Source organism: Lycorma delicatula, chromosome 10, assembly GCF_047948215.1.
Source record: "Lycorma delicatula isolate Av1 chromosome 10, ASM4794821v1, whole genome shotgun sequence".
Classification (NCBI taxonomy): Eukaryota; Metazoa; Arthropoda; class Insecta; order Hemiptera; family Fulgoridae; genus Lycorma; species Lycorma delicatula.
Genome location: NC_134464.1, coordinates 7,675,331 through 7,702,636, shown reverse-complemented (window position 1 = coordinate 7,702,636; position 27,306 = coordinate 7,675,331). Strand labels below are relative to the sequence as shown.

The following is a 27,306-nucleotide window of genomic DNA, read 5'->3' as shown; positions in this document are numbered from 1 at the left end:
CACTAAAGAAGAGAAATGTTTGCTGTGTCAACAAGATGAAAAAGAAAAAGCTGAAGAGCTTTTTCAACAACTACATCACTGTTCAACATTTCTAGAAGAGTTTCATTTATAGGAAAAACATTGAATCAGTCGTCAAAAGTAGAGTACTCTGAAGTAAACTTGTTACAAAAAAATAAAATACTACTTAAAAAAAAATTCAGGGACTTTACAATCCTCCTATATAAATTAATTACAACGGTAAATAAAGATATTTATAATTGAAATATATTTTTATTCATTACAATAATTGTACACTTCACATGTATAATTAAACATTACTTACAAATTATGCAATTATAACATGTAAATTAAAAAGAAAGGAACAACAATACATAATGATATTAATTATAATTATTAAAAGATAATAATTAAACAATTACTAAATTGTAATTAAATAATATAAAAATGTATTAACATTCACAACAGGAAGGCCACATCAGTATTATTAAACCAAAAGTAATGATGCAACATTTTACACCACCATATTGCAGTCAGTGTTTTGTTACCCAGATCTAAGCACAGAATTACAAAAGTTTACAAAAATAAAAAATATATTGATTAATTTAATTACAAACATTATTAATACTAATTTGTATTATACGTTTTTACTGTTTGATATTTTTACATAATTCTTTTGAATTACAGAAAAGTTACTTCAATAAAAATAAAAAAAATATTATTTAAACAAAGACTTATTTATTAGTTATTTAATAATTTATTATTATTTTTTTTTTTTTGTAAATGACAAACCAAGATTTATTTTGAAAGAAAACATATTAATTGTCAACATGTCAAGGTTTAACAGTGAAATCGATGATTTTTTTCTCAGAAATCACCAGTTTACCTGAATCATATTACAACTTTGGTATTTCGAAGCTACTTTAAGGACAGTAAATGTTATTTTACGATTGAAAACAGTAATGTCTATCGTTGGTATTAATTATTATTCTACAAATATAACCTGGTGCTTTATAGCAATATGTGATAAATGGTGGAAAAATACTATATCCAGGGAATTATATTTATCTAACATTGAACAATGTGTAGGATGGGAGTCAGTACATAGCCTTTAGAAATAAGCAATGTTTAGCTAAATTCCACAATAAGGGTGGTATGTGGGTGTAGCTGAAATCATATTTAAGATCATTCATGTGACACTGCAGCACAGAAGTGAAATAAGAGGGCAGTTCGGGAAGTAACCTCTGTTGTCTTACTATGCGGGAAGGAGTGGGGGTAGCACTACTGTTTTTGTACAGACAAAAACGTGCGGGAGGCCAGTCAGCATCCAGCCATGGCAGTAGCAAGGTCATGTGATCGCTCGTTGATTTTCTGTGGCTGGTTAAAATGTGCGCTGCAATAGAAAACCCCACGAAGTGTGAAGTATGCACTGTTATAAGATTTCTAACGGAAAACAATATTCAGTGACAGTTATTCATCAGGAACTTTGTGTTGTGTATGGACCAGAGATTATGAGCAAAGAAGTTGCATGCGATTGGGTTCGTTCATTCATTCAAAAGTGGATGAAGAAACATGCATGACAAAGAAAGGAGTGGTCCATCTGTAGTCAATCATGAACTAGTTCAAAAGATTGATGCCGAAGTGCATGAAAATCAACATTTTACTACCTCAGAGCTTTCCAATGAATTCCCACAAATTTTCAGGACTGTTTTGTTCGAGATAGTGAAGGGAAAGTTAGGCTACTGTAAGTTCCGTAACTAAGGAACAGGTGAGAGATTTTTTTGCAGCCAGCATTTCTAAGTTAGTGACAAGGTACAATAAGCGCCTAAATTTAAATGGCAATTATGTTGAAAAGTGGAGGAAAGATGTAGTTTTAAGATGTATATAATAAAATGTATTTACCTACAACTATGTTTTATTTATAACCAACCGAGGTTACTTTTCGAACTGCCCTTGTATCTTTCAACAAATAATCACAGTAATAGTCACATATTGGCATTCACAGTAATTAATTGTTGTATTAAATGACACAAATATAAGAGAATAGTTAACTGTAAACAATCAAAATTAGTAAAGCGAATTCTTGAAGCTTAAAGGATAAAATTCAATCTTATTGAAATATATAAAACAACATATATTTTGGGATATATCTTTATTGTAACGGTCTGAATAACAAAACACACACAGGTGATATCAGTACGCTGAGTAATAAAAAAAATCTTGTGTCACCCAAATTAGTACCAGACTATCCCGGCTGTATAAATTTTTTATCACTCTTTATATTCCTGGAAATTTGAAAATTAGGTTATCTGAGCAATCAGGTAACATACAGACTGACTAAGCACAATAAAAGAAATTAGAGAAGTAAACAAATTTAATCTGAAGTAGTAATTGTACTTCAAATAATGCATAAATCACATAATATAAATATGTGATAATTAAGATCATTCATGTGACAATTAATAATATTCATGGGTCTTAATTGTGATAATAATTATATAATGTAAACCCATAATATTATTATGGGTCATATTAATAACCCATAACTGAGATCAGTTAATTTTTCAACAAACTAAACTGAAATGTGAGTTTTTTGAAGAGCTGAAAGCAACTTTTAAATTTGCATTTATTACTTATATAACAATAAAATAAATCATATAAATAAAGAATAAATAAAACTTACAGAAATTATTTTATGTTTTTAGTTTGATAAAACTTTTATAGAAATTTCAGTTATTAATCTCAAGACAGCCAAGTTGTCTTGCATTTGTCTACAAAAGATATAATGTATTTTTAATACAAAGACTGAAATATTCAAACACTATAGTGGAATAATAAAACATTTAATACCAGTGAATAACTCCAGGAATGGCAGCTGAGGTTCTCTCTTTTAATTACAAATTAAGTTAACTACTTAAGACTATCAAATTTTTTTTAAATTATTCTTCGAAAAGAAGCTTATATTAGTGTTTTTGTAGGTAAAAGCACTGCTAGGCTAATTTCCTTTTATTTTTAGTTAAGATCTTTGGTTCTTTTAAGCTGAATAGGAGTGATTTATTTCTCCATCATATAACGTTAACATCTGGATATAATTATTGTTTTCAAGTGTTTTATATAATTTTAAACTATAATAAATAACAGTTGTATCAAATAATATTTAAACATTAACTTACTGTTTATTCTTTTTTTAAAACAGTTATAAGTAGATAAGTTGTATGGGAAGTGTGAAGTTTCTTCTTTTTTTAAATAATTTTTATGTCGATTGAGTTTAGACATGATAATCTGAACCGAGTGTGTAATTCATAAAGAAGCGAACCTGTCTAATTTATCTATTTTGCTCTAATAGGTAATAGCTATTGTTTAACAGTAAATGAATAGAAATTGTAGTTACAGTTATCCACAAATAGACTATTAACTATGAAATTATTACCTGTTATTGCTGCACTGCTACTAGGTTTTGTTGCTGTTATGCTTATTGATTAGCTGGAATTCCTTTATTTGTCAACTGCATCCCATACAATTATTGGTATTAAATTTTTTTTAAGCTAAGCATTTCTACACATTCTGCTGAGGTCTGTTAGGACGGTCAGGTGGATGACCTGATGTGCGTTCTAGTGAGTTAGTCTGGTCCGGAAGAGGCATTATGATGTGAAGAAATAACCCTTCTGATGTAAACAGCTAGTGTTAGGGCCTGCATAGTTTTAAGTGGGTGGGGTAAAAAGAAGAAAGCCTTTTGGGATTCTACAAACAAAAGGAGATGCAGTTGCTAGTTTTTTAATATATACCTTATTTAAACAAATATCTTTATAATATTTATAAAGTGATGATGAATACAAATAAATCTTAAACAGTATAAAGTATATTAATTTATAATACAGACAGAACTGATTTATTTTATGATAATAGAACTTAGATCTGGTTGGATAACTTTAAAAAAAAATTACTGCTAACAGTTAACCACTTTTAAACATAAAATACCAAGAGAATTATATTTTTAAAATTAAAATAGAAAAATTGTAACTTTTTATAAAATGGATTGTCACAAACGCTGTACCAAGTTTCAGGAATGGCTGAAGCCAATGGCCTTCAATAAAATTTTCTTTACTTAAAACTACCTTAAAGCACTCTTGTATGCGTAAAAATCCATAAAAATTATGAAATTAAATATACTAACGAATAATATATTCATGACTGCAATATACATCTTTGTAGGGATGAATTCTTCAACCAGTGCTTCTTATAAATTTTGTGCTCTGTTTTTATACCCTATGGATTCTGTAAATCTGGCACCAGATATAACATACATATAAAACATATTTAAGAACATTACAATTATTCTTACTATGACAACATCACAACATAATTAACACAGATTTTTTTTCTAACTAAAAGTTTAATAATACGTACATTTTAACAAAGCTTTTCGGTAAACAGTAATTAAAGCCAATATTTTTTCTTTTAAGTACTTAAAGTACAATAAATAGAACAACATATTAAGTAATAGTTTCACTTTTTTTTTAAGTACAGTATTTAATTCTTCCATCATTTCAGAGGAATGCATTAATAACAATAAGTAGATATCAAAATAATACATATAATTTTTTACTTATTATTTTTTTTCTATGAAGAAACTTCAGGATCATCTATAAATTGTCTGTAGTTCTGAAAAAAAAAACAATTAACATAAGCAAACAGACAAATAAACTGTTACATATGAGGTTCACACAACAGTAAAGAATGTTTCCATATAACACTTGCATAGATTATATATACATACAAGATCTGTAAATAAAGTAATGAGACTGATTCAGAAAAACTTTTTATTTACAATCCATTTATACATGGACTCTAACACCTTTAAAATATTTCCCTTGGGAAGCCAAGCAATGCTTCAAATGGTTTTCCCACTCTTCATAACAGTGTTGGAAATCAGAAACCAGAATATCCTTCAGATGGTCAGTTATTTTTTTTTTGTTTTCTACTTTTCCAAAATGGTGTCCTTTGAGGTACTTTTTAAAGTCAGGAACAGGAAAAATTTGCAGGGGCTCAAGTCAGGTGAATAAGGTGGTTGAGGAACAACAGGAATGTTTTGCTTTGCCAAACACTCATTAATTGAGAGTGTAATGTGACAGGGTGCATTGTCTTGATGCAGCAACCAGTTGTCTTTGATGGTTGGTCTCACACAGGCAACTCTTTTCCACAGTCTTTCAAGAATTTTTCAGTAAACATATTGATTTACAGTCTGTAAATCAATATAAGGATTAAGAAAGAAAATTATGAAGTTTTGCCCCATAAGCAAAAACTCCTTATGGACAATGGCATTACTATCAAACAAATTAGCATGGTTTTGATTTTTGATTTGCTCATTTTTTCCTTTTTTGGGATGTGGAAAGTTCAAAGTGCCCTGGCGTTTTGTTTCTGGGTCATACTGAAATATCCAAAATTTATCACCAGTACTAACATTTTTTAGAAAATAAGGATCAGTTTCAATTCGCCCTAGAAAATCACGGCATACCCTGTTGTTTTTCTGTTCAACAATAAGGTTTTAAAGACCAATTTTGCACAAACTTTTTTCATGTCCAATTCGTTTGTCAAAATTTGATCGACTGTAGTGTGGTTCAAATACAATTGTTCTGCAATCATTCTGACAGTTAATCACTGGTCGTACCATATCAACTCTCCAAATCGCACAACATTTTCATCACTTTTTCACATTAACAGTCTTCCAAAGCGTGGATCGTCTGCAATTGATTCCTGACCATCTGAAAATGCTTTAAACCACCTAAAAACTTAGGCTCATGACAGAGTGTCACCTCCATAAGCCCTTTTCAATTTTGAAAAAGTTTCAGTAGTATTCTCACCGAGTTTAATACAGAACATGATTGTACAACGCTGCTCATAAATAGTATCACTGATTTTTGTAATGCACAACAAAAACTTATTTCAAGAAAAGTTTGTATATATCTCACGTGGCAACAATAGACTAAAAATGTTAATACCTAATATGAATCATCTGTTCATATAACCATAAATTTACTAGTAACTTTACAGTGTTGCCACTTTGACTGCAAAAAAACTAGTCTCATTACTTTATTCATACAATATTATTTATATCCTCCTCTATGAATCATGAGACCTTGCCATTGGTGAGGGGTGCTCAGGGATACAGAGTAGCTGGACTGAAGGTGCAACCATATCGGAGAGGTATCTGTTGACAGCCAGACTAAGGAATGATTCCTGAAAGAGGGCAGCAGCTCTTTCAGTAGTTGTTAGGGGCGTGAGTCAAAATGACTTAAACGGCCATATCAACATCACTCAGTCCTCTGAGTACTGCGGAGCTGAAAGCAATGGAAAACTACAGCTGCTTTTTTTCCAAGAAAATGTGGCTCTCTGTATTTTCATATAGCAATGATGGAGGCGCCTTCCTTGGTAAAATATTCTGGAGGTAAACTAGTCCCCCATTCGGATCTCCGGGTGGGGACTACTAAGGAAGGGGTCACCAGAAAATTAAAAAATAACATTCTACGAGTCAGAGCCTGGAATGTTAGAAGTTTAAAAAAGGTTGGTAGGCTGGAAAATTTAAAAAGGGAAAAGGATAGGATAAATGTGGATGTAGTAGGAATTAGTGAGGTTCGGTGGGAAGAGGAAGGGGACTTTTGGTCAGGTGATTTTAGAATAATTAACTCAGCTTCAAATAATAGGCAGGCAGGAGTAGGTTTCAAAATGAACAAGAAGGTAGGAAAGAGAGTAGAGTATTTCAAAACGCATAGCGATAGAATCATTGTAATAAGGATAAAATCAAAACCTAAACCGACAACAATTGTTAACGTCTATATGCCTACAAGCGCCCATGATGACGAGGTAGAGTGTGTCCACGAAGAGATTGATAAAGCAATTAAACACGTAAAAGGAGATGAAAATTTAATAATAGTTGGAGATTGGAATGCAAGCATTGGAAAAGGCAAGGAAGGAAATATAGTGGGTGAATATGGGTTGGGCAAAAGGAATGAAAGAGGGGACCGACTTAGAGTTTTGCACAGTATAATTTAGTAATTGCCAACACCCAATTTAAAAATCATAATAGAAGAATATACACTTGGAAAAAGCCAGGCGATACTGCAAGGTATCAGATAGATTATATCATGGTTAAGCAAAGATTTAGAAATCAACTCGTTGACTGCAAAACTTACCCTGGATCAGACATTGATAGCGACCATAATTTGGTGATAATGAAATGTAGATTGGGGTTTAAAAACCTGAAGAAAAGGTGTCAGATGAATCGGTGGAATTTAGAGAAGCTTGAGGAAGAGGGGGTTAAGAAGATTTTTGAGGAGGACATCGCAAGAAGTCTGAGTAAAAAAGATAAGGTAGAAAATGTAGAAGAAAAACGGGAGAATGTTAAAAAAGAAAATCTTAAATCGGCAGAAGCAAACATAGGCAGAATAAAGAGAACTGGTAGAAAACCTTGGGTTTCAGACGATATATTGCAGCTGATGGATGAACATAGAAAATATAAGAATGCTAGTGATGAAGAAAGTAAAAGGAACTATCGGCAATTAAGAAATGCTGTAAACAGGAAGTGCAAACTGGCGAAAGAAGAGTGGATTAAAGAAAAGTGTTCAGAAGTGGAAACAGAAATGAACATTGGTAAAATAGACGGAGTATACAGGAAAGTTAAGGAAAAGTTTGGGGTACATAAATTAAAATCTAATAATGTGTTAAACAAAGATGGTACACCAATATATAATACGAAAGGTAAAGTCGACAGATGGGTGGAATATATTGAAGAGTTATATGAAGGAAATGAATTAGAAAATGGTGTTATAGAGGAAGAAGAGGAAGTTGAGGAGGATGAAATGGGAGAAACAATACTGAGATCTGAATTTAAGAGAGCATTAAAAGATTTAAATGGCAGAAAGGCTCCTGGAATAGACAGAATACCAGTAGAATTACTGCGCAGTGCAGGTGAGGAAGCGATTGATAGATTATACAAACTGGTGTGTAATATTTATGAAAAAAGGGAATTTCCATCAGACTTCAAAAAAAGTGTTATACTCATGATACCAAAGAAAGCAGGGGCAGATAAATGTGAAGAATACAGAACAATTAGTTTAACTAGTCGTGCATCAAAAATCTTAACTAGAATTCTATACAGAAGAATTGAGAGGAGAGTGGAAGAAGTGTTAGGAAAAGACCAATTTGGTTTCAGGAAAAGTATAGGGACAAGGGAAGCAATTTTAGGCCTCAGATTAATAGTAGAAGGAAGATTAAAGAAAGACAAACCGACATACTTGGCGTTTATAGACCTGGAAAAGGCATTCGATAACGTAGACTGGAATAAAATGTTCAGCATTTTAAAAAAATTAGGGTTCAAATACAGAGATAGAAGAACAATTGCTAACATGTACAGGAACCAAACAGTAACAGTAACAATTGAAGAACATAAGAAAAAAGCCGTAATAAGAAAGGGAGTCCGACAAGGATGTTCCCTATCTCCATTACTTTTTAATCTTTACATGGAACTAGCAGTTAATGATGTTAAAGAACAATTTAGATTCGGAGTAACAGTACAAGGTGAAAAGATAAAGATGCTACGATTTGCTGATGATATAGTAATTCTAGCCGAGAATAAAAAGGATTTAGAAGAAACAATGAACGGCATAGATGAAGTCCCATGCAAGAACTATCGCGTGAAAATAAACAAGAACAAAACAAAAGTAATGAAATGTAGTAGAAATAACAAAGATGAACCACTGAATGTGAAAATAGGAGGAGAAAAGATTATGGAGGTAGAAGAATTTTGTTATTTGGGAAGTAGAATTACTAAAGATGGACGAAGCAGGAGCGATATAAAATGCCGAATAGCACAAGCTAAACTAGCCTTCAGTAAGAAATATAATTTGTTTACATCAAAAATTACTTTAAATGTCAGGAAAAGAGTTTTGAAAGTGTATGTTTGGAGTGTCGCTTTATATGGAAGTGAAACTTGGACGATCGGAGTATCTGAGAAGAAAAGATTAGAAGCTTTTGAAATGCGGTGATATAGGAAAATGTTAAAAATCAGACAGGTGGATAAAGTGACAAATGAAGAGGTATTGCGGCAAATAGATGAAGAAAGAAGCATTTGGAAAAATATAGTTAAAAGAAGAGACAGACTTATAGGCCACATACTAAGGCATCCTGGAATAGTCGCTTTAATATTGGAAGGACAGGTAGAAGGAAAATATTGTGTAGGCAGGCCACGTTTGGAATATGTAAAACAAATTGTTAGGGATGTAGGATGTAGAGGGTATACTGAAATGAAACGACTAGCACTAGATAGGGAATCTTGAAGAGCTGCATCAAACCAGTCAAAAAAAAAAAAAAAAATATATACATACATTAATAAGTATGAAGCAGAACAATATTAAGTTTAAAAGCTTATTTATATTATCAAAAGATGCCATTATTATTGAACACAAACAAAAAGGTGTTATGTCTTATAAATTCTGTATTATATTGATTCCAATTCCCAATAGCAATGCTAGAAAAGGTTATATGTTGTTCATGACTACTTTCATAATCACATTTACTGCCATATGCAAATTATCACTTTTTTTCTGAACTAATACTATCAATAAAAACATAAGTTATAGTAGATCCTCAATTTTTGATTACTCGCTGTAACAACCAACTCATAATGACCCCTTAATTTTCTAAAAATAAATAATTAATAGGTCACACATAAAAAGAGATACGTCTCTATTCATGTATTCTTGTAAAAGTACTACAAAATATTATCTGTACTTCCTTCTAATCCAAACTTGCCTCTTCCTTCCAATGAATATTCTTACATTTCAAAATAGCTTTGAAATTTCACTTTCTGGGTATTTTATATCCAATACAGTATTTTTTACATGAGTCAGAATATACTATCGATTTATAGTATATAAAACATTGTGATGCACAGAAATGTTTCTAGTAATGCAAAATATAAGGATAAGGAAAAGAGGATATATTAAGAATGTAAAACAAAAAAAAATCCAAAAAAATAAAAATCCGGAAACAATAACAAAGAGAAACAAGTAAAGAATTTCTTGAACAATACAGAAGTTTTGGACAATAGATGTTTTGAGACCATTACACTTGCATCTACAACGAGAATGGATCGGATGATGTTATGTCAGGAAAAGGCCTATGCCTGGAGTATATAAATTCTGTCAAGGGCTGATGAATGGGAGAACATGCTACACAAGCATATTCCTAATGCAACAAAAATGTGACTGTATCCATTCAGCAGTCAAGTATGACAAGCTGTTCAGTTAGGTTAGTTCACTTTGAACAGGGGCAAAATTATATGCTAGTTTTCTTTTTGTAAATAGGAGAAATTAACAATTCTTATATAAAGTTTATTAGTTATTGGAAATTTCATAGGATAATCAGAATAATTGTTTTTGATATATATTTATTTATTTTGTAGATATTAAGATACTAAAATTAAATAAATTGCATTAAAAAGAACTTAAATGGGTGTAATCACTTAATATATATTCTTCGTTTAAACCAGTAACATGTGACAATACTGTTTTTGATATGTTGCCTGACTTACTGAACCCTTTTTACAAAAATTATCTAGACATTTTAATCAAGAATTTCTGTAATCATTTCTGTATACAATTTATAAACTGACAATTTACTTACTACTTAATTTTACTTTTATATACTTACAATTTATATTACTTTATATTCATCATCAGTATTAACTTTTATCAAATAAATTACTAGTACAATAAGGATAATTAACAGGTTTTTGCAGGTATGAAACGCTTTATTCATAAACTGGAAGAAAAAGGAAATTAGCAGTCACTTCAAAAAATTGAAGAACGGTAATTACTATTATTGTGTTTGAGATCTTTAGAAGATAATATAATGGACATAGATCTCTCAAATAACTTTCACACAACATTTATAAACACTTTCATTTAATGATAATATAATTACTGCCACAAGGTAATTCTACACCTATAGGTAATTATAAGTAGCCATAATTCTACACCCTATTTCAGTATAGATCAGATGCACTGAACAACATAAAAAACAAAGCAAAGTTGCAGTACAGAAGTTTCAGCCACTAGAAATTAGCCTATTAGCCTTATTTGTTAGTTATAATAATAGAAGCAGGAAAATATTCAGCTAATTTGATTTTTAATGTAGATAAAAGAAGAACCTCAAGTGTAATTATATCCTATTGTGCTTGTATACAGCCAGAGAAAAAGAGAGCATGCTTAGATTTAAACGCACAATAAACCATGTAAACATGTTTTTGTACAATGTAGAACGATAGAATTCAGCTATCAAGTAATTAAATACAGAATAGTATATTTAATTATTTGGGTGTGAATGTAAGAACTTGATTCACGATCACTTTTCAGAAACAAATTAATTAATTTACTGTACTTTCATAATTATGTTTAAAACTACTTGTATGTAAGTTTTACTCACGCTTATCTGTGTAACAATAAGTGGTAATGTTATTTCAGAAGCTAACATAAACTGAAATAAGAACATCTATATTTATATGTACACAGCTTGTCTAACTGCATAAAACTAACCTGACAGTTGGCAAAAAAAAAAAGAAGAAGATTACTAACAATAACAATTATAATCAATTAAATTTTACTTACAGCAGCTGCAACATTAAATAAAGTTTCAGCTGTAGCTTTCCCTGTTTGTTCTACCATTCTGTAAAGGAACCCTTCCTTATTCTTTAAAAGGATGTACGGATGATCAAATTCCTAAAACAAAAAGAAACTAACATAATAATTTTATAAATAAAATACTTATGACTTTCAAAATATTATCAGATGTCCATGATACCAGTAAGGAAAGGATGAATTATACTTTTTTTGCCTTCAGTCATTTGACTGGTATGGTGCAGCTCTCCAGGACACCGGAAACAAGACTGTCAAGAAATATCATTGAAAAGCTCTGGTTCCAAAAGCTAGAAGTAGGATGGATCAAAGAAATTAGAGAAGATATGAAAGAATTGGGAATTTCCCTGACTGACCTACAGAATAAAACTGGAAAAATTACAAAGCTAAAAGACAAAAGCATTAGATTTAAACAAAAGACAGACAAACGACAAAATACAACGAAGAGGGTGTTTACGGATGAAGAAAAGAAAGCAAGATCTGAACTGATGAAGAAATACTGGCGCAGCTCAGAAGAGTAAAATAACACGCTTTTCTCAGAAAAGATCTAACTAAAATTGACTTAAGTGGTCCCATGTTGGCCGTAAAAGCATAATAATAATAATAATAATATACATAACATATGTATAAATCTGAACTTGCTACAAACACTGATGAGAGCAAAAGCAGTAAATTAAATTAATCCTTATTGATTGTAAGGAGCAGTTTATCCAGAAAATATTTTTCATAGCCAAATATTGTAATAAAAAAATTAAATCTACAACAGAAACAAACCTGCCTCAGTAAAATTTATCTGAAACAAAACAAAAATGTCATAGATTATGTTTATAAAAATTCACTTACAATATCAGAATGTAATATAATTTAAAAACAAACTAAATAATTTAAGTACTTACAAGACAACCGGCATCCATACCAAGCACTTTATCAGAATCCATCACAGTGTTCAATCTATGTGCTATTGTAAGCATTGTACATTCTGAGAATTTTCTCCTAATAGTAAGTTGAATAAGTGCATCCGTTCTGAAATTTTAAAACTTCATCAAAAACAATTTAAATTATTGTAAAACTAAAACTATCATATAAATTCTATTACTTATATGTTTTATGTAAATTTCATGAAAAAAAAAAAATAATAAATAAAATACAACAATAACCTTAAAATTGTAATACTCTTTAACAAATTGAAATTGTAAAATTTTTTCAGCTAGTGGCAACATTGACTGTTAGATAGAAACATTTAAAAAATACTTTACGATGACAAATTACCATCTCTAATTACTTCCTTAACTACAAAAACTCATACATATGCCGCTCTATGTAAAATATTAATTATAATTATAACCAAAATAAATATCACTTCTTACAAAATTTCCTCAAAACGTTTATGTATAATTATTCCCGTTTATCCTGTTTATTAACATGGATAATTACAGATCAAAGACATGCAATACATTATTTAAACTTCAGAATCATGTAAAAAGATTTCACCAATCTTTTACATGAAAACAATCATTTTAAAGACATTATATGAATATTACAGTTTATTTTCTGTTCTAAAAACATTAAACAAAGAATATGATGAACTCAATATTTTTTGCTGTTAAAACTGTATCCTGTTCAAGTTTCTCTTATTTTTTAAACTTGTCATAAAGTATGTAAGGACTGAAAACACTTATTGAAAATGACAAGTGGAAAATATAAACGATAATATAAACTGGGAATATTTCCATTTATTGACAACTACAAAAACACTTATTTTTTTAAGTTGTAAAGAGATATATTAATACTTGTTAATTATATTAATAATTTCTAAAAAGATAATTTTTAGAACTAACTGAATCACAAGATGTTCCAAAAGTTTCTAGTTATCTATTACATATTTCTTTATTCACAACCTACAGGCAGCGCCATCTTATTTTCATAATAAACGTAGGCTACCTGTAGTTTACTACAAGGCCAGAATACTTTCTTTTTTTTTAATAAGAACCCATAACATTATATTGGTTTAGGATAGTATTAAGGTGCTGTGAGCATTAAAATGTACCAGTTCTTAAAGATAAAGTGTAACTTCATATATACTTTGTAAAGTTAATAAGTTAGGAATATCAACAAAAGAAGTTTTGATAGTGTTAACATTCTAATTTTTCTTTTGACAGTAAACAAGGAAACAGCAGTATTATAGCTGTTCACTTTCACCCAGGAAATACTCAAACCTAGCAAATAAACTGTTAGTTTTTCAAGTTTAACCTGCATTCCCTTCATCGATTACCACCCTTAACCACCACTGAAAGAGTTCCTGTTCCCCCCTTATCAAGAAATACGACTTAAATCCTGACCCACTGATAATCATCAGCTATGGTAATATCAACGTAATGGTTTCTATGAGGTGAAAATTCTTTTCACAAAAAAAATCTCAATTTATTAAGGAAAACTTCTAGTGCATTTTATAATTGTAGCAGAAAAAGAACCAAATGATATATATTTTCTTTTTCTAAAAATATATTTATAATTCTCTTACTCCTAACAAACAAAGCAAACAGCTACAAAAAAAAAAAAATCATCAGAATTAACTCTTATGCTAATAATGTAAAACAAAATATATAAAATATTACACAATAAAATAAGTACTATTTACTATTTAACACCACAATAAAGATTACAGCAGACAAATGGCAGAGAACATCCAGTTCGCCCAATGGGCTCTATTATGTCATGTGCTGCAAGATTCATCCTGATTGTAACACTGCAATCACTAACCTACCTTTAAGCAGCATCTTCGTAGGTACACAAACAACTCGGAACATGTGGGTACCTCATGTCATTTAGCACTGTTCACTTACTGACATTTTTAGATGCCTACCTCAGTCCAGCATGTTCTTAACTCATCTTAGGATAGGTGAGATAATCTTGTTTGCTCTTTGCTTCAGGTAAAGCTTGACGACAATAGCAACACATTTTTGTTTTTTGTTAAGGGTGTACCTGGTTTGGGAATCATCTTTTAAGTGTTACTAAACCCTTCCCGATGTAGTTACCCAACTCCTGTTAACATTCAGGACTGGCTTGTTGAGGTTCAAGATGAAGGTTCACATAGCCAAAGTCAAACTGAAACACAAGACAATCTGGCAGCATAAATTCTATCTCAGTTCTAAGTATAACCTTCCTGCCTGCTCTAAGAAAAAGGAGCCACCACAGCCCATTCAGGTAGTTGACCGTAGAAAAAAAAGGTCTTTGCTCTATCTGAAATAATTTTCTATATTTCTCAGACACAATTAAGAATTTTTGGTCGTAATATAAATAAAAATTATTATATTTTTATTTTTAACTTACTGAGGATCAACATTTGCAGTGGCTTCATCTAATACAAGTATTTTATTTTTACGAACAACTGCACGAGCCAATCATACCAATTGTCTTTGACCTACACTAAAATTAGTACCACCTTCTGACATTTTAGCATTTAAACCACCAGGTAAATCACTAACTGCTTCTTTCAGTTCCACCTACAAAAAAAAGCAATAATAACGCAAATTAAAATAATATAACAAACCAAAATAACACAATTTATAATGTATAATATGAGGTGTGGCTATAAAATAATGAGACTAGTACTGTAAAATATTTTATTTTAAATTTATACATATTTAGTTATTATCCCCCTTCAATATACACCCCTCCTCTATCCCTATAACGCTCCAGTAAATTTTCCATTGTTCAAAACAGTGCTGGAAATCTTCTGTGAGCTCTTTCAAGATTCGTGACGCTTTTTCTTTCATAGCTTTAACGGTCTGAAATCTTGTTCCTTTTATTGCAGATTTGACCTTGGGGAATAGATAAACGTCACATGGTGCCAGGTCAGGCAAATAAGGCAGATGGTCTAACATCAGGATGTTATACTTGGCTAGAAACTTCTTGAAAGACATTGCAGTATGAGCTGGTGCGTTGTCCTGATGAAGTACCCATGACTTGTTCTTCCATAATTCGGGTCATTTTTTCTTATTTTTTCACAGAGTTGAGCAAGGACCTTGAATAAAGACAGAATAGTTAACTGACAGTCAGATTGGATCAGATTACCAAATCTTTTCAATATTTTTATCAGTTTTTGATATGGAAGGGTGACTCGGGCAAACATCATCTTTAACGTCTTCTTGGCCATCTTGGAAATGCTTAAACCAATCAAAAACCTGCTCACATGATAAACCATTCATTGCCATATACTTTTTTTAATAAAAGATAAGTTTCAGCAGAGGATTTTCCAAGTTTCATATGAAATTTCATGACAATTCTTTGCTCTAATAAAACAGTTATTTTTTCGGCAAAACAAAACAACAGATTTTACTCAAATGAAGGCCTTGAGTAGACTAATATGTCTACAGAAACTGGAGTGACAACAATCGAAAGAGAAGGCTTCATGTTGCACAGCTGTCAGTCATACAAATTTGGCGCATGAGCAGTTCTTCTGTAGCCGCATTAGTCTAATTATTTAATAGCCACACCTCGTGTAAATAGGATACTTCCTGGAGTATTGCTTTCAGATGTCAAATTCAGCTTGAATTTATAGCAAGTAGCCTCTAGTTTGTAGTAATTGGTGGGTAAGACAAGACTTTTTTAAATCAATCGCTACTTGACAACAGTGTACTTGATAATTTATAATTTGAATTTATTATTAAATTATAATTACTATTTTATTTTTAAAAATAAAATTTCATTTTTAAAAGTATGATTACAGAAATTTTACTTCATCTTATAAATGACTGATGTCATCTCACAATTACTAGTATTTAAGTATCCAATTTATTTAAAGGAGAAAAACCTGTTTAATCCGCATATGCGTTACATTTGTTGACAAGGAAGTTTGCAACAGGCTCACAAAAGAATAAAAGAAAATAATAAATAGAGGTGGAGTTTGGCAGAGATCAATTTTATGACCAGAAAAAAAGAAATATTAATTGATCAGATTGGAGATTATCATCACATGGCTAGTTAATTAAATCATTTTTAAACCTCATTGTCATTACTTTTTCATCTACACCAACAATATCGCTAACAACCTACCTACTTAGAATAACACTGCTAGACCTAGCATTACATTCCAAACCTTAACCTTGCTTTTACTATTAGAATCTGAAAGATATAATGGTAATCAGTAGTTTTCTTCAAAAGAAAAACATGCGCTCTAATGAATCATATGAAAGATCTTAATTATTGTCATCAACAAATGATTTACACACAGCATTGTCAAATTCATTCTCAATATCATTTACTGTCAAAAAAAGCATCACTAATCTTAACAGAAAATAATCACAAAATATTTAAAAATAAACAATAACTAAAACTAACGTAACTTATTCATAAACACATGAAGATTAGCAAAGATGTACTGAACATAATATATGAAGGTTGTTAATGTAATAACGGCAATTACTTGCATCAATCGATACTAATTTTAACACATTAATATTTATTAACAATATTGAAGTAACTGAAATTTTCCTCATTATTTAAAACCTGTTAAAGAACTAAATAATAAAAACAAAATTCTCAGGTGATTGATTACCAAGTGGTCTTTTTATGATTTTTTTTAATTGAATGTATACTGTCAAATGATATTCACAGTTAATTACAATTCAAACAAAGGAAACATTTACAAAAATAATAAAAACTATCACTGAAAGTGATAGGGTATATTACTTATATTACAGTGATTTACTTAGTGATAGTGACTCACTGAAAGTGAGTCTTCAACTTATCTTCACCTCACTTTTCATGATTTTTTTCTGAATGAAAACCTGAATTTAAAAGTGATGTTTGACCACTGTAGAAAAATAACAGTAAGTTACAGATCAACCCCCAGAAAAACGCTTCCAGTGTGAAAGTCTTTGTGAATCCCTCTGCATCCCCTCTCCCAAAAGATTTACTGCCTCCAAAAAAAACACACCAAAACATGTCTGACAAAGACAGACCTAATTTCAAAAAAAAGCAGTGAATTTCATTCCCATCCTTAAAATAGGCATGTGGGATGTGAACAACATCTTAAGAAAGTAATTAACATGCTAGATGCTTACTGTAGAAAAGATAAAAAAAATACACACCTTTTCTCAGATTAAATAAAGTCTTGTTCATTTGTTTTGTAAGCAAGCAAAACATTTCTTAAAAATTACATTACACTTGCTGCAGACAATTATGTGTATATCTTTCTAAGATATGTATAGTAGTACACTGCTGAATGTGAATTCTTTTCTAAAGGTGCTTGTAACTTTGACTTTGATTTGCAACATTTGCAGGATTCTTGGCGAGTGAATCTTGTAATTTAAAAAAAAATTGCGTGCTTACAAATGAACAAGACTTTACATAATCCAAGAAAAGACACATGGTTTTTTTGTCCTTTTCTACCGTTAGCAACTAGAATTTTAATTACTTTCTTAAGAAGTTGTTCAAATCTGTAATGCCTACTTTAAAGAAGAGAATTTAGTAATTCACTGCTTTCTTTTTTTATATCAGTTCTTTTTGTTAGATACATTTTCATTTTTTTTAAGTGGTTTTTTTTTTTGGGGGGGGGATCATATATTTTTGTTCAACCAATGATTTTTAAAAATATTATCATTTCCTATTTCAGCTGTTTACTATAGTATATCCATATTGAAGTTACATTTTTCAAAACACATCTTGCTCAATCTTTTGAATGTCTGAAATTTTGGTTCTTTTTTTATCTTGAACTATGCCTCAATTTTAATCTCATTTATTTACAGTATCATATTTATTAAATCTACAAACAGTTTGCATGGCATTTTCAAATCACATTGACTAATTACCAAATGAATTAATTTGTATATTGATGGGTAGATATTAGACATTTGAGCAAACAAAGTACTTAGGAATTATCATTGATCAACACTTGCGTCAGAATTATCAAATAGTTAAAATTGTGCAAAAAATTAAATATATGATTTACATTACACAAAAAAACAACAATACCTTTTTCTAGTCAACAATGTAAAAACAAAAAAAAACCAACATGTATATATGTCAGTATTTTATTTCAAGTTGTTACTACCTAAACCCAAAAACAGAAGTATCAAGAATAAATTGAAAAATTGGGTTAGAACACTAAATGAAAATGAGGTTTATCTGAAAGAGAGAGAAATTTATATATTTAAAAAAAAATGTAATGAACTAATTTTTTTTATATTTTTTAAGTTTAGTGTAGATGAATTAATGTAAAATCTAGTATATATTAGTTGATAGGTTTTTTCAAGGCTGCATACAGATGCTTAAGTATCTCTGCAGGGTTTGTTATGTAGTTATGTAATGTTTTATGTATTGTATCACATTCTGTAACCTGGTAATGATTAATAAATAAATAAATACTAGAATTTACTTAATGTTTTATCGACTCAATTTTTGGTATTAATTGGTTAAGCATACCACCTCTCTCTCTCTCTCTCTTTTTCCTGTTTAGCCTCCGGTAACTACCATTTAGATAATTCTTCAGAGGATGAATGAGGATGATATGTATGAGTGTAAATGAAGTGTAGTCTTGTACATTCTCAGTTCGACCGTTCCTGACATGTGTGGTTAATTGAAACCCAACCACCAAAGAACACCGGTATCCACGATCTAGTATTCAAATCCGTGTAAAAATAACTGGCTTTACTAGGACTTGAACGCTGTAGTAACTCTCTACTTTCCAAATCAGCTGATTTGGGAAGACGCGTTAACCACTAGACCAACCCGATTGGTCAAGCATACCACCTACTCGGTTCGTGTCCCACCTAATTTATTTTAAATAGTGAACTACTATTATAAATCATATACAAATTGCATAAAATTTGTACATTAATGTTAATTAGATGAGGTTTGCGAACAAAGTAAGCATTAGGTTAAATTTGGTTTCAGTGTACTGAACTTTGAATAATATCAATATAACCTAACCAAACTTAACCAAATGCTCGCTTACATTGTCTAATTAACATTAAATGTACAAATTGAACATAATTTATAATATTAGTTTAGTATTTAAAATATACACATTGGATATAATTTATAATACTAATTTACTGCATAAAATAAATTAGGTGGGGCAAGAACCAACAAATACCGTATTGTTTACTATTAGTTTGTTAAATTATTAGTTTATTATTTTCTATTTTTGTTTTTAGTTTCGTTTCATATTACCACCTATTTATTTATTTACTAACTTAATTTATTTACCTAAAATAAGTTTTTATTATTACTTGTTTATTTTAATTGTTATTTGTTGGTTTATTTATTTATAATATTATTTATTTGCATTATCACATTTATTTACAATATTATAATTTATTAATTTCTTTATCAACTAATTTTTTTTATTGAAACTGCAATTTGATAGTTATAATTTGATATTTGTTAACATATGTTTTTTCACTAGCTTATTTTTAACTGGCTGATGGTGGTGCCCTCAGTGCTCAGCGGAAATTGTGTGAACCGGACGGATTGGATAGGTGGAGGAAAAGAGAATAAATAGGTGAACAATAGATGGCGATATGACAGTTCACAAAATTAAATAATGAAATATTTAGATATTCACAGAGATAGAGATATTTAGATATTCACTATACAAAATATCAGTTGAAGAATGAATAAAAATAAAAATCCTGTGTTCAGCAAATATAAATTTATAACAATACTGCGGAGAATAGCTGAAATGTGGCTCCTGGTTAGTTCATCCCAGTTTTTGTAAAGGTCCTCCAGTCGGTCTCTCAGAGTTGTCGGGATTCAAGGCCCTCTGACCAGGGTTCCTAATAGTCTCATACCAATTACAATTATTAGCATGCAATTCATAGTAACATTAAATTGCTTTATTGACAAGAATTTTATACTACAGATTTATTTCTACATTCAAAAAATTTTTTTATGTAAAATTTCTAAATCTGTTGCTACAAAATGAGTATTTGGAATGTTCACCACTCATTTAATAAAAATATTTTTTTCTATCAGTCATAAATACAGTATCATATTACATTTAATCTTTTATTTGCATATATATATATATATATATATATATATATATAGTCTTCAGCCAAAGTATAAGTTTTTTTAATAAATTTTGTTTGTAATATTTAAAACAAAATTTTAAATAACGTAATAATTTGAAAAAAAATATAAACTGAAAATCTGTAAACTGAAATTTGGATGGACAGAATATTTTTAGAATACAAATAAACGGAGGTCAATAAATAAGCACCTAGAAAAGAGAATACATCAAGTTCAAAAACTTATTTCTCAACTCTCCACAATTATTTTAAATATACATACCTCCTGAAGAGCATTCCACAATACGCTGTCGCTATATTCATCAAATGGATCAAGATTTTTTCTCATGGTTCCAGAAAAAAGAACAGGTTCCTGAGGAATAATAGATATTTTGGAACGAATATCATGAAGACCCAATGTTGTTGTATCAATATTATCAAACCATATTTCACCTTCTAAATAAGCTAATCTATAAAGAGCTGATATTAATGAGGATTTACCAGCACCAGTTCTACCAACAATACCAATCTAAAGGAAAAATAAAACATTAAAAATTGTTTCTTATAAACCAAATAATGTCATAACATTTTATTTTATTTATTAAATAATATTTTTATTTCAATAAATGTAAAGTATTGTAAATAGTTTTAAACATTCCACAATGATAAGAAGGTATGAATAAGAACAAAATATCTTAGCACTACAATAAAGTAAATACCTTTTAAATAAATTTATAATTTTACATTGATGGATGATATATACTTTTGAGGGGATGAACAGAAGGTACAGGAAAAGACGCTCCAAAAATGCATAATTATCATCAATTCTAACTTCTATGGTAAGTAATACCTCTGTCTTTCATTTGGAAGGCAGAAGTACCCTGTCACTCTGGGTTAGAATCTAAACTTGGCATTTTTCATGCATTACAAAAATGTATTTTTGCCATCACTAACTAACTGGGTTAAGTTCCTGTTGCTTAAAGAATTTGTGTGTGTATGTATGTATGTGTGTATGTGTGTGTGTGTGTGTGTGTATGTATATATATATATGTGTGTGTGTGTGTGTGTGTGTGTGTGCACGCGTGCGCGCGCATGTTACATATATATATAATTTATTTTTAAAACATTCTCTTGGAATGTTCTGGGGTCCCAAACAAGTATACTTACAAGTATTCTTACTTGCTTGGAAGCTGAAAAAACCCTTTTAATAATCTAAGAAAACGAATTACTTCATTAAGATCTTTTCATCTGTTAGAGAAGAGTGAAAGAAAATACTTAAAAAACAGAATATCAGTAAATAATAACACACCTTTTCACCTGGATTTATAGTAAATGAAAGATTCTTTAAAACAGGTTGTTCATTAGGACCATACTTAAGGACAACTTTTGAAAATTCAATTTTTCCCTCACTCGGCCATGAAGCAGGTGGTTTTTTATCTAGAAAAAAATAAATAAATAAAAAAACTTATTTTTTTAACAAATATATGTTTGTTTTGACATTGATGAGGCAAATTAAAAATAGTTGTCACCTATTAAAGAAATTACTTCTTTTATTTATTTATTTTTTTTTATAAAATACATCCTAGAAAGCAAAGGAATAGTAAAATAGAAGCTTAGAAGTAAGACGGTTACAGATTGACTTGCAGAACAGTTCTGTACCGCACCGTAGAAATACTTCAAAATAGTTGTGCTGTAATATATTTCCTTTATCCTCTTAATTTTTTTATTAAAATCTTGAGATGCCATCCCATAATGATTGCATCAGTCTTATATATTTATTAATAATAGCAAATCTTGAAATTATAAATGCTTGTAATAACAAACCCTTTAATTCCTACAATAAAGAAATTGACAAAAAAGAAGAGATGTTTACTGATGTTTACATCCTAGGACCTCCTCTATGAATCATGAGACCTTGCCGTTGGTGAGGGGGCTTGAGTGCTCAGGGATACAGAGTAGCTGGACCGAAGGTGCAACCATATCGGAGAGATATCTGTTGAGAGCCAGACTAAGGAATGATTCCTGAAAGAGGGCAGCAGCTCTTTCAGTAGTTGTTAGGGGCGTGAGTCACAATGACTTAAACGGCCGTATCAACATCACTCAGTCCTCTGAGTACTGCGCAGCTGAAAGCAATGGAAAACTACAGCTGCTTTTTTTCCAAGAAAATGTGGCTCTCTGCATTTTCACATAGCAACAATGGAGGCGCCTTCCTTGGTAAAATATTCCGGAGGTAAAATAGTCCCTCGTTCGGATCTCCGGGTGGGGACTACTAAGGAAGGGGTCACCAGAAAATTAAAAAATAACATTCTACGAGTCGGAGCGTGGAATGTTAGAAGCTTAAAAAAGGTTGGTAGGCTAGAAAATTTAAAAAGGGAAATGGATAGGGTGAATGTGGATATAGTAGGAATTAGTGAGGTTCGGTGGGAAGAGGAAGGCGACTTTTGGTCAGGTGATTTTAGAGTAATTAACTCAGCGTCAAATAATGGGCAGGCAGGAGTAGGTTTTGTGATGAACAAGAAGATAGGGAGGAGAGTGGAGTATTTCAAAACGCATAGCGATAGAATCATTGTAATAAGGATAAAATCAAAACCTAAACCGACAACGATTGTTAACGTTTATATGCCTACAAGCGCCCATGATGATGATGAGGTAGAGTGTGTATACGAAGAGATTGATGAAGCAATTAAACACGTAAAGGGAGATGAAAATTTAATAATAGTTAGAGATTGGAATGCAAGCATTGGAAAAGGCAAGGAAGGAAATATAGTGGGTGAATACGGGCTGGGCAAAAGGAATGAAAGAGGGGACCGACTTATAGAGTTTTGCACGAAGTATAATTTAGTAATTGCCAACACCCAATTTAAAAATCATAATAGAAGAATATACACTTGGAAAAAGCCAGGCGATACTGGAAGGTATCAGATAGATTATATCATGGTTAAGCAAAGATTTAGAAATCAACTCGTTGACTGCAAAACTTACCCTGGAGCAGACATTGATAGCGACCATAATTTGGTGATAATGAAATGTAGATTGGGGTTTAAAAACCTGAAGAAAAGTTGTCGGATGAATCGGTGGAATTTAGAGAAGCTTGAGGAAGAGGAGGTAAAGAAGATTTTTGAGGAGGACATCGCAAGAGGTCTGAGTAAAAAAGATATGGTAGAAAATGTAGAAGAAGAATGGGAGAATGTTAAAAAGGAAATTCTTAAATCAGCAGAAGCAAACTTAGGCGGAATAAAGAGAACTGGTAGAAAACCTTGGGTTTCAGACGATATATTACAGCTGATGGATGAACGTAGAAAATATAAGAATGCTAATGATGAAGAAAGTAAAAGGAACTATCGGCAATTAAGAAATGCTATAAATAGGAAATGCAAACTGGCGAAAGAAGAGTGGATTAAAGAAAAGTGTTCAGAAGTGGAAAGAGAAATGAACATTGGTAAAATTGACGGAGCATACAGGAAAGTTAAGGAAAATTTTGGGGTACATAAATTAAAATCTAATAATGTGTTAAACAAAGATGGTACACCAATATATAATACGAAAGGTAAAGTCGATAGATGGGTGGAATATATTGAAGAGTTATACGGAGGAAATGAATTAGAAAATGGTGTTATAGAGGAAGAAGAGGAAGTTGAGGAGGATGAAATGGGAGAAACAATACTGAGATCTGAATTTAAGAGAGCATTAAAAGATTTAAATGGCAGAAAGGCTCCTGGAATAGACGGAATACCTGTAGAATTACTGCGCAGTGCAGGTGAGGAAGCGATTGATAGATTATACAAACTGGTGTGTAATATTTATGAAAAAGGGGAATTTCCGTCAGACTTCAAAAAAAGTGTTATAGTTATGATACCAAAGAAAGCAGGGGCAGATAAATGTGAAGAATACAGAACAATTAGTTTAACTAGTCATGCATCAAAAATCTTAACTAAAATTTTATACAGAAGAATTGAGAGGAGAGTGGAAGAAGTGTTAGGAGAAGACCAATTTGGTTTCAGGAAAAGTATAGGGACAAGGGAAGCAATTTTAGGCCTCAGATTAATAGTAGAAGGAAGATTAAAGAAAAACAAACCAACATACTTGGCGTTTATAGACCTAGAAAAGGCTTTCGATAACGTAGATTGGAATAAAATGTTCAGCATTTTAAAAAAATTAGGGTTCAAATACAGAGATAGAAGAACAATTGCTAACATGTACAGGAACCAAACAGCAACAATAACAATTGAAGAACATAAGAAAGAAGCCCTAATAAGAAAGGGAGTCCGACAAGGATGTTCCCTATCTCCGTTACTTTTTAATCTTTACATGGAACTAGCAGTTAATGATGTTAAAGAACAATTTAGATTCGGAGTAACAGTACAAGGTGAAAAGATAAAGATGCTACGATTTGCTGATGATATAGTAATTCTAGCCGAGAGTAAAAAGGATTTAGAAGAAACAATGAACGGCATAGATGAAGTCCTACGCAAGAACTATCGCATGAAAATAAACAAGAACAAAACAAAAGTAATGAATTGTAGTAGAAATAACAAAGATGGACCGCTGAATGTGAAAATAGGAGGAGAAAAGATTATGGAGGTAGAAGAATTTTGTTATTTGGGAAGTAAAATTACTAAAGATGGACGAAGCAGGAGCGATATAAAATGCCGAATAGCACAAGCTAAACGAGCCTTCAGTAAGAAATATAATTTGTTTACATCAAAAATTAATTTAAATCTCAGGAAAAGATTTTTGAAAGTGTATGTTTGGAGTGTCGCTTTATATGGAAGTGAAACTTGGACAATCGGAGTATCTGAGAAGAAAAGATTAGAAGCTTTTGAAATGTGGTGCTATAGGAGAATGTTAAAAATCAGATGGGTGGATAAAGTGACAAATGAAGAGGTATTGCGGCAAATAGATGAAGAAAGAAGCATTTGGAAGAATATAGTTAAAAGAAGAGACAGACTTATAGGCCACATACTAAGGCATCCTGGAATAGTCGCTTTAATATTGGAAGGACAGGTAGAAGGGAAAAATTGTGTAGGCAGGCCACGTTTGGAGTATGTAAAACAAATTGTTGGGGATGTAGGATGTAGAGGGTATACTGAAATGAAACGACTAGCACTAGATAGGGAATCTTGGAGAGCTGCATCAAACCAGTCAAATGACTGAAGACAAAAAAAAAAAAAAAAAAAAAAAAAAACATCCTAGGAATTGTAAAAGTGCATGTTCCTTTTATTACTCCCTTTACCCAAAACTCAGCATCTTTCCTTTCATAGAAAGCATCGTTAACATTGCTTCAACTGTATTTTACAATACTATTCTTAAAAAACTGAGAAGGTAACAGCTGAAGCAGAAACTTGTTGCATCAGCATTGCCAACGTAGGAAATTGTTTTTGGTATATACATTATAATGAACACCTTATTCTAGCTGCTTAATTTTTAGACATTGTAAATACAATTTTTTACAATTATTAAGATTATTAATATTTAAAATAGCAAGTTACATTACTTACTTAAGCTGTAAGTTCTTTGACTTAATTAATTATATTTATATATTACTGCAAATATGCTATGATCTGATTTTGATACTAATTTTTTTAAAGATCTTAAACAAAAGAAATAATTCCTTTTAGGTCTTCATTAATTCTTTCACAATTTATGAAATCTGATTCACCATTATCAATAACAATGTCCATTACACACCACTCAAAGTAAAGATTCTTTTACTTTATTTTTTTACTTGTCCATTGGTTCCCAATGTAAAGTCGTGCTGGTGAACTTCTCTTGCGCTAGTATTAAATATTAGTTTCAATTGTTACCTTTTTCTCTATTTCTGACTGATGAATAAATTCACCACAGATGCTTACAAAGAAGCTTACGGGTGAGACTATTAAAATGGAAACCTGTAGCATAAAAAAAATGACATATCACTGGAATTCAAATCCAGGACCTCCAGATGAAGGGTTGAGACACTACTACTCCGCCACAGAGATCAGCTGGCAATTTTTTTATCCTAATTGAAAGCAACCTGATACTTTTGCTACTGAACAATACAGATTCACGGTTACATAATTTACTTATGGTTAACCCAGTATAATACTGAAATTGACTGAATTGACAATATTAGGATTTATTTTGGGAGAAAGGGGAGAATTTTAAGAGGGAATTTAATTGATGAAACAGGAAGTGTGGATGAAAACAAAGAATGTAACACTATTTTTAGGAACAAAGAGGTAATTAACAATATTTAAATGAACTATGGGTTTGGAGTTCTAAGCTATGACTAAAAAGAATTAGCTAAAAGAAATAATTGTTAACAAATCTCAAGTTGCACTTTATGATGATAAATGACTAGAATTTTACCACAAACTGTCAGTTTGATTATTAAACCTTCATTTTTAAATCAATTATTACAACACTCCACACCTAATGAAAATAATAATAAAAATTGAATAAATTAAGGATTTTAAAATGTATTTACCTGAAGGTGACTCTAAAGGCAGTTCCTTTTCAACATTACTATATTCTAAAACTCTTTCAACTGATGTCATTTGGTTTTCAAGTTCTGCTGATTGTCGCATACCCCATTGAAACATACCAGTTAATCCAATCTACTGTGT

At 30.9% G+C, this 27,306-nt stretch overlaps 1 protein-coding gene across 1 annotated transcript; it reads right to left on the bottom strand.

Moving 5' to 3' along the window:
- Nucleotides 1-257: 257 nt before the first annotated feature.
- LOC142331254 (putative multidrug resistance-associated protein lethal(2)03659) lies at nucleotides 258-27,306 on the bottom strand. Its single transcript, XM_075377016.1, is given in 7 exon segments — nucleotides 258-4,659; nucleotides 11,661-11,771; nucleotides 12,584-12,710; nucleotides 15,018-15,190; nucleotides 20,985-21,230; nucleotides 22,011-22,138; nucleotides 27,168-27,306. Coding segments are annotated over 7 exon segments (942 nt in total). The 5' UTR covers nucleotides 27,283-27,306; the 3' UTR covers nucleotides 258-4,617.